Below are 16570 nucleotides of genomic sequence, written 5' to 3'. Positions count from 1 at the left end.
TTTAATAGTTCAATTAATTAATTCTGCTTGGGTATTTGGTGGCCGGAGTAATTGACTGTTGACTATTTGCACTTCATCTGCATTTGATTGATGCCATTATCACACCACAAGTTCAATGTAGAACCTGCATTTGCTTCTAAAAACATGCAGTCGAAAATTTTCTAGCTGATTAGCTGGGTAGATTTGTATCCACCAATTTATGTGTTTGCAAGAGATATTAATGGAGAATGGGTCGAATGGACAGAGATAGACAAATTTATATATCAATTTTCAAATTTGAGTGAAAAATTAGAATGGTTATCAAACAAGTATAATTACTGGATAATAATGTAATGAATTATGACAGTGAAGTTTGTTTTGAAATGCATGATTTTTCATGTGAACGGACAGAGATGTGTTGTTTCAAAATGAAGGTCTTTGTTGATCTCTGTTACCTTTGATTTTGGCAACCAGTTGCAGATTGCAATCCTTCAAAGTATATTGCCGGCCGATGTGGAGGAACTACTAGAGTTGGTGCTTTTGTTGGAGGTAGATCTTTTATTGTTACTGAGTTCTCGAAGATGAAAACAGATGTAATATGGCATTTCCATCTTACAATTGTTTTGTTCTCAGGGCTTGTAGCGGTAGCTGTGTTAATGGCTCTTCTGGGCATTGCATGTTTTTTTATCTGCCGCCGATCCACTTTGAAAGATCGACCAAGTGCAAAACGCCTTATATGTGAAGCTGCTGGAAATTCTAGTGTTCCATTTTATCCATACAAGGAAGTTGAAAGAGCCACCAATTTCTTCTCAGAAAAACAAAGGCTGGGAACTGGCGCATACGGTACAGTTTATGCAGGAAAACTCAATGACGAATGGGTTGCTATCAAGATGATCAGACACAGAGATACCGATAGCATTGACCAAGTCATGAATGAAATAAAGCTCCTCTCCTCTGTGAGCCATCCAAATCTAGTCCGCCTCTTAGGTTGCTGCGTAGAGGAAGGCGAGCCAATACTTATCTATGAATTCATGCCTAATGGGACTCTTTCTCAACATCTACAAAGAGAGAGGGGCAAAGGGCTTCCATGGACGATACGCCTTATCATTGCTGCTGAAACTGCTAATGCTATTGCCTATCTCCACTCTGCTGTAAACCCGCCAATTTACCACAGAGATATCAAATCCAGCAATATACTCTTGGGTTACAATTACAACTCTAAGGTAGCAGATTTCGGCCTTTCTAGACTCGGTATGACTGAATTGTCCCACGTCTCAACAGCCCCACAAGGGACTCCAGGCTATCTTGATCCTGAATATCATCAATATTTCCATCTATCTGATAAAAGTGATGTCTACAGTTTCGGGGTAGTTCTTGTAGAGATCATAACTGCATTGAAAGTGGTTGATTTCTCTCGTCCTCACAGTGAGGTGAATTTGGCTGCACTTGCTGTTGATAGGATTGGGAGAGGTTGTGTGGATGAAATCATAGATTCATACCTTGAACCACATAGGGATGCTTGGACTCTCTCGTCTATTCATAACGTTGCCGAACTGGCATTTAGATGTCTTTCACATCATAGCGACATGAGGCCAACTATGATGGAAGTGGCAGAAGAACTTGAACATATAAGGCTTAGCTCATGGGTTCCATCGTCACCGCTGGCATCCTCTGGCTCATTCTCTGACCATGGAAGTGAGGCATCAATGGGAGGTATATCTGTAAAGAAGGCAGTGGTAGGGAGTAGGAGACTGGTTCTTCCGCAAAGAGCAACAGAATGTCTGCCTTCGCTCGAGGAGGTGAAGGGTGGTTCTCCTGTTTCAGTGCATGATCCTTGGTTAAGTGAACAGAGTTCACCTTCAGCAAACAGTTTGTTGGATAATGCAGTTCAATGATCTCAAAGCTGCTGCTCTTGGGTGCTCAGCCGGTACGGTTTCTTGAATATGGTTGAGGTCTATTAAGGTTTATGTCATGTCTCACTGCTTATAGAATCTCTTACATACATTCTGTATTATTAAACTATCCATTCTTGATCCTGATAATGTTCAGGCTAAAGATGTAACAATTACAGATACAGATTTAACGTATATAAAATGAGAATCTTTGAACTTTCATCAAATGATTTGGCAAAGTATTTGTGGTTGGCCATATCTTGTGATTGATCTTTTTGTGAGATTCCATACTTTGGAAGCAATTGAAGGATGTGGTCCTGTAAGAAAATGAAATGGAAGGCTTAAGTTTTGAGCACAAAGACTTTGAATATTAAACAGCATAACCATGGTCATCATAGACAATGAGACAGAACAGACAATTTTTGTCCTAGATGTTTTTGCTTTGAAGTCACTATTGCGTTATCAAATGAGTGCAACTGGCAAGAGCAAGAAAGTCCATCACTTTATGGTCCAATGACAGTCCCATTAATCAGCTTCTTCCTTCAGCAAGGCAAGAAGTTCAGGGACAAGAACACCACGGCTAATTTTACTTGTCCAGCAGCAGATGAAATAATCGACTAGTGAAGCATGTGCATTCGGTTCCTAACATGCACTGCCAGTCTGCCATTTTTCTTGGCCTACTCAACAAAGATTGCATTGAAACACAGCATGAAACGAGCAATACCTCATGGCAAATACAAATTCCAGCTAGAAAACAACCTGAGTCTGCAGAAAATCATTGCGACTGTCTTTTGGCTAGCAACCAAGTTTTTTTTATTATCAAATACTGAACCTGCTGGTTAGATATCATCCACAGTTGACAAATAAAAGTCACTGGTATTTGGGGATTTGGATACTGGAATTCATTCATACAGCAGATTCATTTATCTTTTGAACCTCACAAATACTGAGATCCACCGTAGCCTAGACAGCTAGACTATTAGCTTCTGGCAGTCTAGGTTGTTTATGTAATTTTGGTCAGGACAAAACATATCATTCACTTGGTATTTGATACTCTGTCTGCCTCTTGCTAAGGATGGTTCAATTCCAAACAATTTCACCATGGACATGATAAAATCTTGAGCTTGTTAGGGAATTTCCAAAAAAAAAAAAAAATACACCCACTTCAATGGTAAGGTGAGCTTCAACACCACGAATTAATGTAAATTCGTCGAATCTAAATAAGTGAACGGACATCAAAATGCCTAATTTAAAGTCCAAATGACATTTTTATGATCAAGAAACTAACAACAGTGAGTTGGGGAATGAAATACCTTTTAAAAATGTCACCAGGGGCCAGTTATCGACCACTCTGAAAGAGGAAGCTAGCATCTAGCCATGGCTTCTGGGATCAACAACTGGGCGCACCTTCCTTGATTCAGCACGAGAATACTGTCCTACAATGCGAGCATGGGGAATGGATTCTTCACCACGGGCAAGGGCATCCACATTCTCAAGGAAGAACTGCTTCGGAAGCTTTCCAACTACATTACCTTCTTCATTACCGTCTTTGTCCAGGAATGCAATGTGTGGAATACCCTCGACCCCAAACTCATCAAGCTCCTGTTCCCACTTTGTGTTGTCAACATTTAGCATAACGAAGTTCACACGATCCCTAATAGAAAAGGTCACAAGTAACATCAAGATAGTGAAAGTGAATATTTTAAATGAAGAAGAAACTATTCTTCGGGACATAAATTTTAAGAAAATTAAGCATCAAGTATCAACCTTCTTTTTTTAAGACATTCAAAGATGACGCTAAAAGAAAGAATGAGAAAAGTCGGTGCCAGTATAAAAGCACCAAGAAGAATAGGTAGGGGACGTAGACAACCAGTGGAGAAGATGACAACCTCAACAAAGTTTGTTATGTGAGTGAGGGAATGGTCAATCCCCTAAAATTATCTAATATTCCATAACTACAATATGTACAAACTCTCCATGCTACTTGGACTTAGCTTCTCATTACCAATCATCCCTGGATTACTATCACCAGCCTCAGACTGAACATAGCAATGAGAAGTTAAAAATTCGTGAAGCAATGAACAACCTAACAAAATAGGATCAAATCTTTCCTCATCGCTGTCATATCATACATGTAACACCAAATAATCACAATTCACCAAGGAAGAGAACATTAGATATCCTCAAGCTTTAATCAAACTACACAAATTTGTACAAGAGCTCAGGATCATTACTTGTACTGTTGCTCAACGCTGTAGATATCTGGAGCTAATTCGCGGCAAACCTCACACCAATCTGCATAGAACTCCACAACAGTGGGTTTCCCATTTGAGAGGGCCTGCACCAAGCAAGCCAAAAAGAGAGTAAGCAAATATTGTAATCAGCTTGACAGCAGACAATGCACCAATATATGGAAGCCATACATGGATTACCCAGTACTACGCCGATTGCCCCATGAGCCCTCACTTATTTAACAACATTGAAAACAGCAGATATTAAGAAATAGGAGCGGACAAACCTCTTCATAAGGCAATGCAGCAGCAGATAGGTCCTTCAACGAAACTCCAAAATCAAGCCGAGTGGAAAGAAAAAGCCCCACGGCTGCAAGCGTGGAAATGACCGCGATTTGCTTATTGAGGCTTTTGTTTGGAAATTCAGGGAGCCCAGAATCCACAGAGGAACTTGTCGATGCATCTTGGTCGGAATCCTTTTCCTGCACCAAAGATGTTCTTAATATACAAAAGAAAAAGAGAGTCAGGCGAAAAAACCGAGAATTGAGAAACGTACAGACGTTGTGGAGGTTTCAGTCGGAGGTTCTGTTTGGCAAGCTACGCCCTGAAATCCGCGGCGCAAGTTGCCGTACGTTTTGACAAGCGAAGGAGCTGGAGGCAGTCTGGATGTTTGAAAATATGAACATGGACTTAATCTGTGAACTCCGAGGGCGTTCGAGGCCAGCACGCGAGCCATGGCGGATACCATGAATGCAAACTACAAATTGAATAACTAGTGGGTTGGCTAAGTCGCTTCTTTTTGTGCGGATATAGATCCTCCACGTCTGAATCAGTTATCAACAATAATCATGGATAAGGTTAATTAGTAGTTAATTTTTTCTGAGAAACCAAACAAAACAGCTTCTTTAAGTTAATTAATCATAGATTAAACCACCTCTTCAACTTGAGAAAGACTAATCACTGGAAAAACTTGTATCTTTTTGGGTTCCAAAGGTCCAGGTCTTAAAATTTCTTCCATATCTAGACATTGAATTAAAGCATGAAATTTACACAAGAAGCATAAAGAATTTATAATAATGAACACGAGAACTGAACTGAAATCCTTGTCAAGTTTCCTGGCTGGTCTCCAAAATTCCGTTCACAACAGAAGTACCCGCCAATACACCAACAACCTCCGCACCGACCACCACGCCAGCTTGCGCCAACGCGGGAAAACTCACCGCCTCCTCAACCTCCTTCTCCGCTGCTTCAACCCCTCTTTCCACACTTTTAACCCCTTTCTCTGCTGTTTCTAGTCCTTTCTCCGCGGCCTCGAACCCTTCCTTCACAATCTCCACAGCCTCCTCCTCCGCATTCTTCAGCAATCGACGGAGCCTCCCTTGTTGCCAGCGCCGTCGATGACGTTAGTAGGAAAAGCAACTGCCTTCGAGTGCTGGAAATCGGCTGGGACGCAGGTTTAGGGGTGCAAATCTTGCAAGAATTATGGTGGACATTGCGCACGCGGCAGTTAGATGACAGAATTAGGATTGGAGCTTGTGAGAGGGTGAAGCCATGGCTTGCCAGTTCCGCAGAAGTGAAGCTGATAGCCAACCTATTTACCATTAACTAACATTGGGTTGGGCCATATTATTTGGGCTTTATTGGGTCAGGCAGTGGTATTTGGGTTTTGGACGGCCTTGTGATATTCGGGTTTTATTCACTTTTCTTTTGGGGTTTTTTTGGCTTATATTTGCTCAATTTTGAATTTTTCGCTTTTTATGCGCGCAAAGCCGAAACCTCCCTCTCCTTTGTGCAGTAGAGATCAGGTTTGAGGTTTTCTAGTTTTTACATAGTTTTTCCTGTCAATTTTCTCGAGTAATTGCTTCGGAAATATATAAATCGTGTTTATTAATTTTATTATCTCTGTTTTTTTTTTGTGGGGGTTAGGGTTTTGGAACTGCAGGGTTGTCGGGCTTCGTCGTTTTGAGAAATAACTGTGTACTGTTTTGATTACATTTTCATGAGCTTATATCAATTAAGGATGTTCTGAATGGAGAATCTTCTGTTGCTTCCATTCCTAGTAATGTTGCTCAAGATGTGGGTTCGAATCCACAGGAAGGAGTTTCAGATGACGGTCAGTACCTTGATCACAATGTTTGTGTTTCAATTTGTGAGTTGCAATCTACTTGTTTGATAGTATATGTTTGCTCATCCTTGAGAACGTTTTATAAAGCTCTTGGACTCCCTAAAGTTTTATAAAAGATCTCTGAGAACGGTTTCCTGAATCCAAAAGAGAGTACTCGGGTTCCCAATAACTAAATGCCTATACGCATTTCCCTGCTAAATGGTTCCCAGCTTTGGGAATGTGTGGCCAGTATACTTGTTACGAATTAATTTGAAGGGTACAAGCTATAGAGGTTGCTAAACTATTAGTCATGTAAATGATACCAATATACCATATGTCCACCCCTTTCCCCTTTATATCACATTGTTGTCGGAAAATGAACTTGGGAACAGATTAGAGGCAGCATTTGCTCCTTCAAAGTTAAGTCAATTACATATATTAGTTTAGCCAATTACAGATTTGCTTGTAAAAGGATCATCAAGAAAATGCTTAGAGCCTTCATAGAATTCCAAGAATTGAATTATTTCTGCAAGAACAAACATGATATTTGTTTTTCTTTGATGTAAGCATATGTATGGCATTTCCTAAAACTGTATCCCCCCTCCCCTAAAGTTTGTGGATAATTTTCTTAATCCTTATGGATGTAATTAGTTCAATTTCTTGATGGATGTGTTTGATATCCATCCCTCTGGTGACCTTCTCCGTAACTTACTTTTACTTCTTAAAAAAAAATAGAAGAATTTGCTTAGGTTTTTGCAGTGCAATATCGTCAGCTGTTTCGGGTTTAATGAGAGCGTTGAGCAGTCAACCAATGAGGCACATGCTAATAGACATGGGGTTGATGAACAAGCAGAGATTGAAACACTCACTGGTCTTTTCGGAGATTTAGAAAAGAAGGCAAGTGCATAGTGAATTTTGCTAGCAATTAATGTTTCATACATTTCTTTTTGCTGATGGATTTGTCCTTGAATCTGCAGCTTGAAGATCTTCAACCGCTGGCTCAGGATCCAGTGTCTATTCTTGCTGAAATCCTATTCCTAGGGATGGCATCCAGCAAGGGAAAAGGTGATGGAAAAGGTACGTCTTTGTCCATAATGAGCACTTCACAATCACAGATGAGTACTGCTCACGTCAGTGGATATTTTGACTCTCCAACTGTTTCACTATTCACACCAATGTTGCAGCTGGGGTCACGCATGCAGATGAAGAAACCCTCACTATACCCTTCGTCGGACAAAGGTAATGAAGTTTCAAATTATGTTTTTAGTGGTCCATGCTTTTGAAATGCATTTCCGTACTGCAATTCCTCGGTTTTTTTTTTCTTTCCTTTTTCGGGGAATTGCTGAGTCTTACCATCCACTATTTGACATCATGCTATATCTGCAATGCTTTGTGTCCCCTGAGCTCTGATAAATTTTCCACAAGCTCTGGGGATAAGCTTCAAAATATCTTTCTGGAAGAAAATTTTGCTAGGAGCAAGGAAGTGAACCTTTTCTAGAACATTTGCTGTCTAAATTAGAGATGAAGCGAGAATTATTAATGGCACTTGATCTACAGTTTCAACCTGTGTGATTAGCTTAATATGTTTAGTTGTTTTGTAATGCTTAACCTTCACGCATTATTTCTTGGGTTTTGGTTTCTGTGCATACTTATCTGTTATTGGTGAGATGATTGTGCTCTCTTTTTCCTCATCACCGAACTTATAATAATCATTGTTTGAAATTTAGGGTTCTTGGGATGATGGATTAAGGTGTTCTTCCCTTGAACTATTATTGGGTCCTTGAAAATATTTTTGGCTTTTTATTGTTGGGTGTTTTTAATGTCTTTTGGACATGATACATCCAGGTGGAGTCCATACGAACCATTCAACCTTTTTTATTTGGGCATTTTGTCTAATGATTAGTCACCAACCCACGTGAATGCAGAAAATTTGAGAACTAATCAGTAATCTACTAATCTCTCTCAGTCCACCCTTGCAATGATTTCCCTTATCTTTCAAATTTCAACCTACAAATAAAAGTGGGGTCAATTTGTTTTCCTAGGCCTCCATTTCTGACAACTCTAATCTCATTGTCATACTTTTAGTTTAATAATTGCCAAATTATCAACTTAGTATGATGGCAATGCCTGTTGTTGGTATCGAATTATTTTTGCTGTTGAAACCTCACGAATTCATTTATATTATGTGTGTTTAACTTAGATAATTGGATACTAACCAGTGAGATGTTTATCATTTTAATTATGAACTCTAGTTGTAATAATAAATCTCTTTCTGTCTGCTGAATCAATCTTTATGGTTTTTTTTTTGGGTTATTTTACAAGAGAACAGTCTGTCATACAAAAAGGAAGATTGAAATTAAATTGTGTGAGCATTATTAATTCCTTATTAAATGCACCATCTGAATCCCATATCTTTCTTGTCACGACATTAAATGTAAACAATGAAGGACACCAGAGCAATGGAGGAGGGTAGGTGGACATGTTTGCCAGAAATCTAAGCAATGGAAGGCAGCGCCAACTTCTTACTGTTTTCAGACCTGAATTTCAAAATACTCAAAAGTCCTAGAAGAATTTAAGCAGGAAAGGTTAGTACAAACAATTGTTAATCTTTATTTCATCCCATGAGATCATTCATTCATCCCAAGCGCCCAAGTTCTCCCCCACAAAAATGAAATGATTGATGCTTGAACCCATTTGTGATGGAATACCTAAAAACTTTGTCCTCACATTGTTTGGAGTTTTGGATCTGTTTCCTTTCTAACAACTATGATCAAAGATACTATCTTGATGAAACATCCAGCCCACAGAAGTTAGTGAAGCCACAAACTCATATGCAATAATAATAATAATAATAATAACCATTTTTTTTTTGTATTATTCTTCTAAAAAAACCATTTTTATTATCTCTTACATAGCCTGAGAGGTTTTTTTTTTTTTTTTTTTTACAATTAAAATTTTTCAGCCCAGCATCTCTGCCAAATAACTAGATTATCACAGTCAACTCTACGATTCTAACAAAAAGTTTTTTGTTGGCAGAAAAGATTAGTTTGAACAGGGAGATCAAAGTTGATAGACATAAATACTACCTAACAACTTTGAAGCATACAAATGTGGGCTATGAGAGACTCTAACAAATAAAATACATAAAATGAAATAAAATACTCCTTTATTTACGCAAAAGTGAAATAATTTTAAAAATATAAAGCAGGGTTAATGGTAATGGACCGATGATTGTCTTTTATGGTCTTTTTCTTAACAGGAAATGCTCCTTTTTAAAGAAGGTCCCCCCATATATTCTTTTCTTTGACGTTATAGAGAGAGAGAGTAGAGAGAGAGGGGGAGGAGACAGAGAGAGTGGTTGAGATTCTGATAGGATTCAAACAAAGAAAAAAAGAAATCATCATTTCGATTTCTGTTAAAGCTCTGTTTGTCCGTTTTGCGTTTCTGGATTCCAATCTCTACTTCTCTTTTTAATACGGAGTACTATTCAATCTGCATATGTTCTTCCAAGAAATTACTGAAAATCTTTGAGCTTGGAGTGTACACATGGCTTCTGAGAAGTCTAGCTCGAAAGGGCAAGCATGGTGAGAGATCGATGGAACTGCTCTCTATTATCTTTTAGTAGTCGAGAGATTGAAGAAAAATGGATGATGATTTTGTTGACATTTTGGTTGCAGGTTTTGCGCCACTGGCTTGCCAAGCGACATTGCGATTGAAGTAGACGACATGACCTTCCATCTACACAAGGTCAGCTGAGATTCCAAAATTATTGTGCTTTTCTTCTTTTGTCAACATTCTCTGTGCATTTACTCTGTTTGTGTTAGTTCAGTTTCCTCTGATGTCGAAAAGTCGAATCCTTCACGAGCTGATTACGGAGCAAGAGACAAACCCTAGCGCTAAAGTCCAAACGACATCAACATCTGCCTCGGCAGCAGCGGGCCTTGAGTTCGAACAGGAGACGCCGCCAGAGGATGATGAAATCCAGGAAGTTCATTGTCAGTTATCGCTCCCGGACTTTCCAGGAGGATCTGATACTTTCGAGATGGTCGCCAAGTTCTGCTACAGAGTCAAGATCGAGTTGTCCGCTTCAACCGTCGCCCCCCTCCGTTGCGCCGGCGAATTTCTAGAAATGACAGAAGAGTACTCTGAGGACAACCTCATCTCCAAGACAGAGAGGTTTCTCACGCAATCGGTGCTCAAGAGTCTCAGAGAGTCAATAAGGGCCTTGAAATCCTGCGAGCGCGTAATGCCACTCGCCGAGAGTTTGGGTATGACGCAGCGGTGTATCGATTCGATTTCTTCCAGAGCATCCTCTGCTGATCCGGCTCTGTTTGGCTGGCCGGTGAACGACGGAGCCGAGACTCGCGGGACTTCAAATCAGGCCCTTTGGAATGGAATCGAGAGTGCCGTGCGACGGAAGGGTGTAGGTAGAGGCACGAATACAGATTCGTGGTTTGAAGATTTGATACAGTTGAGTTTGCCATTGTTTAAGCGTTTGATTCTAGCAATGAAGGAAAAAGATCTGAATCCAGAGATTATAGAGAGCTGTCTTATCTACTATGCCAAGAAGTACATCCCAGGTATATCAAGGTCCAGTAGAAAGCCATCATCGTCGTCCATGGCTTCTGAGAGCGAGCAGAGAGAGTTGTTAGAGAGCATAATTTCTAATCTTCCATTAGAGAAGAGCTCCGGATCTGCCACAAATACAAGGTTCCTCTTCGGACTCCTAAGAACTGCAAACATTTTAAATGCATCAGAATCGTGCCGCACTGCGTTGCAGAAGAAGATTGGGTCACAGTTGGAGCAAGCTACGCTCGACGATTTACTGATCCCAAGCTATTCTTATCTAAATGAGACTCTGTACGATGTGGACTGCGTCGAGAGGATACTAAGCTACTTCTTGGATAACTTGCAAGAGAGAGACGCAACCGGAATTGAAGGCGAACATGGTAGTACCTCCGTCAGATCGCCGGCTTTGATGCTCGTTGGGAAACTAATCGACGGTTATCTAGCTGAGATTGCTTCGGATGCTAATTTAAAGCCTGATAGATTCTATAACTTAGCAATTTCACTTCCTGACCAAGCAAGACTCTTCGACGACGGCCTCTACAGAGCCGTCGATGTGTATCTAAAGGTTTCCATCGTTGTCTCCCCGTGTAAATTCGTACATTTTTTTAATCCTGGTCTGTTGTAATATAATGTCTCTGTTTTAGGCACATCCATGGATTTCGGAATCGGAGAGGGAGAAGATCTGTGGCGTGATGGACTGCCAGAAGCTGACACTGGAGGCGTGTACACACGCGGCGCAGAATGAGCGACTTCCATTGCGGGCGGTGGTTCAAGTTCTGTTCTTCGAGCAGCTACAGCTCCGGCAGGCCATAGCAGGAACTCTGATGGCCGTGGAAGCCGCACCGCCTGATCCCGGAAGGCCGTCATCCATGCTGCGGGAGTTGGAGGAGTTAGAGGAAGAGGAAGAGGAGACCGGAATATCGGCAGTGGCATTGCCGGCCCAGGATGGCACCAGTAACACGTGGAGGGCAGCAGTGAGGGAGAATCAGGTGCTACGACTAGACATGGATAGCATGCAGACGCGGGTGCATCAATTAGAGAGAGAATGCTCCAACATGAAGAGGGTAATTGAGAAAATTGATAAAGGGGGCCCACCTGGATGGAGAGGGTCCTTATCGAAGAGGTTTGGATGCAAGTTCAAGACCCAGGTCTGTGATTCTCAAGAATCAACGGTTGTAGATGCAAGGAAAGGCCGACCCCGTCGTCACCAAGACTAGTATTATTGTATTTAAGTAAATGCCACGCGGCACTTATCTCGATAGCCTGGAATAAACATTGCAGACTGGAGTATTTTTTATTTTTTTCTCAGGCCACTAAGGAATTTTCATTTATCGCGTCTTTTGATACAGTGGACTAAGAAAATGAGAAGACATCAAGACAGACAGCCATTAGTGGGATTCACAGCTCTTCTCTGAAGGAAAATGGTTTCCAAAGAGAGTGTAGTGGTCCCAGATTATGGAGTCTTCTCAAATTGATAATGACATAGGTAAGCTTTATAGAGCTTGAACTTGGAAGCATCAGGTAATAATTACTGCCCTGTAACTCGAAATCAGACAAAGGATGAGACAAATGATACTGTGGGAGACAGGGTGTTATCATTCAGCGAACTTTAGAAATAATGTTGTATATGCATAGAGATGACATGGAGTCATATCTCCTACATGACAGACCTTACTGGATGCAATGTGAATCATGTGATGAAACCAATCTTGCTAATTGCTTTTAATTAGATCTAATTTAGAAACCCTTTTGAGCAAAAAGTTGAACACAGTTAATGATAGAAGCTGAGAGAAATTTCTGATTGGGCTAAATAATACATTAGTTGATTAAAAAGTTCCTTGGATTTGCCATCATGGACAGCTAGGTTAGATTGCCCATCTTTCTTGGTCCAACTACAATGGGGTTATTTCAAAAGCCCAATCAGATAATAAATGGGCTTTACTTTGGACTTAGCCCACCAAATTACCAAAAAGTTACAAGGGAAGCAGTCTTTATCCCACCACGTGTCAAACTTTGCACGACCCCTCCGCACCAAAAACAACGCGAAGACAGTTGGGATCCGAAGTTTCTCACTAACATTAATTCCCTGACGACGCGGGGTCACCATCACTGAAAATCGCCTATAGTGCCCATCCTCATCCGGTACATAGATCCAAGCAGAAGCTTAAAAAGGTAATGCTGTCCTTTCGCTATCCAATCCCCGTCACTTCGTTGCTGAGTTATCCTGATTTGGTTCCACAGAGTTCTTGGATTCAGAGGTTCAGATTTGGAAAAGAAAATGGGGAGAACGGATTATTTGGCGATGAAGACTGATCCGGTTGTGGACGATTTGATCAGCTCCGACTTCAATGAGCTCAAGATTGCTGCTAAGAAGCTCGTTAATGATGCCACAAGGCTTGGAGGCCTTGGATTTGGGACTTCTTTCCTCAAATGGGTCGCATCCTTCTCGGCAATGTCAGTGTTCTTGAATCCATAGTCATCTTTAGTAATTTAATTTAATTGATATGATGCTATTGTGCGTGGTGTTGTTTTCCTTTTAGTTCAATTGATTTGATGTTCAATGCTGTCAATACGGTTGCTTGAGTATGTTATAGGGGTGAGAGGAATCATTGTGCTCTGGATTTAGTCTCTGTTTTTCATGAGATGGAGACTTCTACTTGTTGATCTAATGTTTTTTTATTTCTTCTTTACCCTCTGGAGATAGCTTCAATCATCATCAAAGTTATTTTGTGTTGTAACTTATTGTATAAGGCGATTTAAGTTGACTCTCTATTGGCTAAAAGAACATGTGCTCTGCAATTATATGGTCCATAGATTCCATACAACTATATAAAAATAACTATTTAGGCGTGTACAATGTAGTTTTGGACAGAAGCAGCTAAATGACCTACCAAAAAACCTGAGAAAGCACATTAACCTCTTAATCAATAATTTTCTTCGCCTTAATCAATAATTTAGTTTCTGTGTATATAATCCATTGTCAGTGATGGATCGAAGGACCAGTCCTCCCATCATGGCCGTGATTCATGGAAAACTCTCTCTTTTTGGTTGAAATTCTCCTCCCCATGCTTTTTGACTACTAATGGCAATTTTCTTGTGTTATTTTTTATATTCGCTGGAGATATGAGACCTGCCCAATTCCTAATTTTGCGTTCACAGGCCAAAGAAATAGGATATTAATGTTCGGTCATGGCCAATCTAGACGATAATTGAGTCTGAGTGTGTTGATTCCATTTGGGTTGTTTGTTCTGTAAATCCCTTTATTCTTAAAGGGAAGCACAGCCACCTTGGCTGTGGCGCAAGAGGAAGGTAGCGTGGGGGTTGAGGTAGAGATCCTTGGTTTGGTAGTTGTTAATGTTGTTTTCAGATTGAAAAGAATAAAAGAAAAAACAGAACTCCAAACTCTTTAATTGATGACCTCCTTCCATCCTTTCTTGAATGCTATCTGCAGTTATTTGTTGATATTGGATCGAACAAACTGGAGAACAAACATGCTGACATCACTTCTAGTCCCATACATTTTCTTTAGTCTTCCTTCAGTCCTGTTCGGATTCTTAAGGTAACCTTTTTCAGTCCAGGCATAATTTTCAAATTTTACCTCTCACCTATTTTGTTATGTTTAACAAAATTCTGTTTCTTTTTTATATAATTTTGCAAAATTCAGAGGGGAGTTCGGAAAATGGATTGCTTTTATTGCAGTTGTACTGAGACTCTTTTTTCCCCGACATTTCCCAGGTAACCATTTGCTGCACTCATTGCATCTTTTAATAATATAAAATCAATGCTTATTTTGCTTTGGATCCTAGCGGTTTTGATTTGTTAGTTTTTGTACAAACAAGGCTGGGAGGTTTTTACATTGCAACTGCACATTGCATGTGATAAATGCATTAATACAAATCCTATTCTGAATTTTAATACAAACACCTGCAATTTCAGAAGCTGTGTTAAAAATTTTAGAACTGATATCAGAGATCATCAATAAGTTAAAGCTTCTCTCCATTTGATCTGAACTCAATGTGTGTATTGTATCTAGTTTTTGTGCCATTGTGATGTAAAATTCTACCAGATTATTGTAGCATGCTCGAGCCTCACCCCATTAACTTGGGGTCGGGACCTTAATGAGCTGGCTTTCCAATTTTATTGTTATTTCTTTTCTTTATACCCTCACCATTCTTTCGTTACACGAAGACATTAATTTCGCTTGGTATGAAACTATCATTTTTCTGCAAATTGTGGAAGTGAGCTCTTGACTTCCTTTATTATGTGGTTCAGCAAACATCATCTCGTTCCTTAAACATATATCAATCATATTCTGGTAAATGTTGCGTTAATTTGTTTGAATTACTCCTGCTAATTTCCTCCCTGTATTTGTTGGCTTAAATCTGAAAAGCCCTTTGGTTTGGCCAACGCAACATGCATGTGTGCACATGAAATCTGTAAAAAAAGTTGTTCTAAATGTGGAATTTCTGTGATAGTTCTTGCTATAAATATTCATCAGATCTTAATGATTTTTGCGGATGAGACTTTACGCAGATTGGCTGGAGATGCCAGGGTCTTTGATCCTCCTCCTGGTTGTAGCCCCCAATTTCTTTGCCCACACCTTGAAGGATAGCTGGGTTGGTGTGTTGATATGTCTCCTCATTGGTTGTTACTTGTTGCAAGAGCATATCAGGGCATCTGGTGGATTCAGAAATTCCTTCACAGAAAGCCATGGAATATCGAACACTCTTGGCATTATCCTTCTGCTAGTCTATCCTGTTTGGGCACTGGTGCTTCACTTCTTCTAATTACTACCATAGTTGGCCAAATGTGGCAGTGAAATGTGTCTGCTCTGCAAATCCTACCAATTTCTCAATAGTTACATTTGTGCAAGACTAGAAATAATTCCCTTATTATTATTATTTTTATATGTTTTGAGACATTGTTAACTTAGATGTTATAATGGGCTGGCCCTTAAATAAGACTTTTTTTTTAAAGCCCATAAGATTTAACGTACGGAAAAAGTAAAGGAAGGCCCAAAATGTTTGAATAACGAATTTTGGTCCAGCCCATCGTCCAATATTGTTAGGGGAAAACAAAAACCCTAAGACAGCCCTAGTTGCTTCTTCTCCTATAAAGCGCGGCGCCCGTATTCGGTTTACAGCACTTGCCCCTTGGCTTTCGGAACCGACATGCTTCTGGGATCGCGTTTGATTTTCATCTTTAATTTTCTTCGATGATGATTGCTGTATTGTTTCGCTCTGTTTTTGCTGTCTTTGGTTATGTTCTGTTGTTTTGATTTGTAATTAGGATGTATTGATTGTGTATATTGAAATTGTGGGGAAGTAGTTTCTCTGTGATGAACAGAAACGATGACGAGTCCGATTATCCATTCTTTCAATCGTGACGACAATCGAGGCATTTGTCTGAGAGAACTCTATCTCCTCAATATATTTTCTCTGGATTTATCTTTCTAAAGAATAAAGTAGTATCCTAATAGTGTGGAGGTTTTCTCTGTGATGAGCAAACAAAGATGACGAGTCTGAAATCCATTCTTTCAATGTGACGACAAATCGAGGCATTTGTCTGAGAGAGAGAACTCCCTGATGCTATTTTTTCTTCTGTTTTGTTTTTAGACGGAGTGCTGTTTTTTTTTCTAACTAAAGATGGTATTTTTGTTGTGTATATTTTCATAACATTTTATTCAAATTCACCCATTTTAAAGTGGCGTTATGAAGATGAAAGAAATATTCAACTCTTTTATCTATCAGTTGATGAATTGAATACCTCCTATTCATTCTGAATGCCTGCTTTTG

General features: G+C 39.9%; 5 protein-coding genes and 2 non-coding genes across 9 annotated transcripts in view; 5 read left to right on the top strand and 2 right to left on the bottom strand.

Moving 5' to 3' along the window:
- LOC120015319 (wall-associated receptor kinase-like 14) overlaps positions 1-2093 on the top strand; it is a 3268-nt gene extending 1175 nt beyond the window's left edge. Inside the window, exons 3-4 of the mRNA XM_038867690.1 lie at positions 454-528; positions 613-2093. Coding sequence (XP_038723618.1) covers positions 454-528; positions 613-1874 — 1337 coding nt within the window. The 3' untranslated portion in view covers positions 1875-2093. The remainder of the gene's footprint in view (positions 1-453; positions 529-612) is intronic.
- LOC120015321 (thioredoxin-like protein HCF164, chloroplastic) lies at positions 1963-5710 on the bottom strand. 2 transcript variants are annotated; one of them, XM_038867695.1, is made up of 6 exons: positions 5198-5710; positions 4659-4926; positions 4390-4584; positions 4106-4209; positions 3185-3525; positions 1963-2188 (listed from the first exon to the last, which is right to left on the bottom strand). In XM_038867695.1, the coding sequence occupies exons 2-5, from the start codon at positions 4848-4850 to the stop codon at positions 3243-3245; spliced, it is 774 nt and encodes a 257-aa protein (XP_038723623.1). In that variant the 5' UTR covers positions 4851-4926; positions 5198-5710; the 3' UTR covers positions 1963-2188; positions 3185-3242. The 2 variants fall into 2 exon arrangements, with proteins under 2 accessions (XP_038723623.1, XP_038723622.1); XM_038867694.1 differs by lacking the exon at positions 5198-5710 and adding an exon at positions 5037-5180.
- LOC120015110 lies at positions 5064-5704 on the bottom strand. Its single transcript, XM_038867335.1, has 2 exons — positions 5603-5704; positions 5064-5505 (listed from the first exon to the last, which is right to left on the bottom strand). The coding sequence occupies exons 1-2, from the start codon at positions 5702-5704 to the stop codon at positions 5209-5211; spliced, it is 399 nt and encodes a 132-aa protein (XP_038723263.1). The 3' UTR covers positions 5064-5208.
- A 2945-nt stretch (positions 5711-8655) lies between the features above and the next one.
- On the top strand, positions 8656-12104 carry LOC120015320 (BTB/POZ domain-containing protein At5g66560-like). Of its 2 annotated transcripts, none has more exons than XM_038867693.1 (4): positions 8656-8791; positions 9884-9953; positions 10036-11340; positions 11420-12104. In XM_038867693.1, the coding sequence occupies exons 2-4, from the start codon at positions 9933-9935 to the stop codon at positions 11990-11992; spliced, it is 1899 nt and encodes a 632-aa protein (XP_038723621.1). In that variant the 5' UTR covers positions 8656-8791; positions 9884-9932; the 3' UTR covers positions 11993-12104. The 2 variants fall into 2 exon arrangements, with proteins under 2 accessions (XP_038723621.1, XP_038723619.1); XM_038867691.1 differs by lacking the exon at positions 8656-8791 and adding an exon at positions 9527-9790.
- Positions 12105-12788: 684 nt separating this feature from the next.
- Positions 12789-15756, top strand: LOC120014952 (cold-regulated 413 plasma membrane protein 2). The gene is made up of 5 exons (XM_038867092.1): positions 12789-12947; positions 13017-13229; positions 14227-14334; positions 14440-14510; positions 15309-15756. The coding sequence occupies exons 2-5, from the start codon at positions 13054-13056 to the stop codon at positions 15560-15562; spliced, it is 609 nt and encodes a 202-aa protein (XP_038723020.1). The 5' UTR covers positions 12789-12947; positions 13017-13053; the 3' UTR covers positions 15563-15756.
- A 349-nt stretch (positions 15757-16105) lies between these two features.
- Positions 16106-16189, top strand: LOC120015837. Its single transcript, XR_005471847.1, has one exon. It is a non-coding gene; the product is annotated as a small nucleolar RNA SNOR75 (small nucleolar RNA).
- Positions 16190-16265: 76 nt separating this feature from the next.
- Positions 16266-16349, top strand: LOC120015839. Its single transcript, XR_005471849.1, has one exon. It is a non-coding gene; the product is annotated as a small nucleolar RNA SNOR75 (small nucleolar RNA).
- Positions 16350-16570: the final 221 nt, after the last annotated feature.

The sequence above is a fragment of the Tripterygium wilfordii genome, chromosome 14 (genome assembly GCF_013401445.1).
Source record: "Tripterygium wilfordii isolate XIE 37 chromosome 14, ASM1340144v1, whole genome shotgun sequence".
NCBI lineage: Eukaryota > Viridiplantae > Streptophyta > Magnoliopsida > Celastrales > Celastraceae > Tripterygium > Tripterygium wilfordii.
The sequence above is the reverse complement of the archived record's forward strand: the minus strand, read 5'-3'. Positions and strand labels throughout refer to the sequence as shown.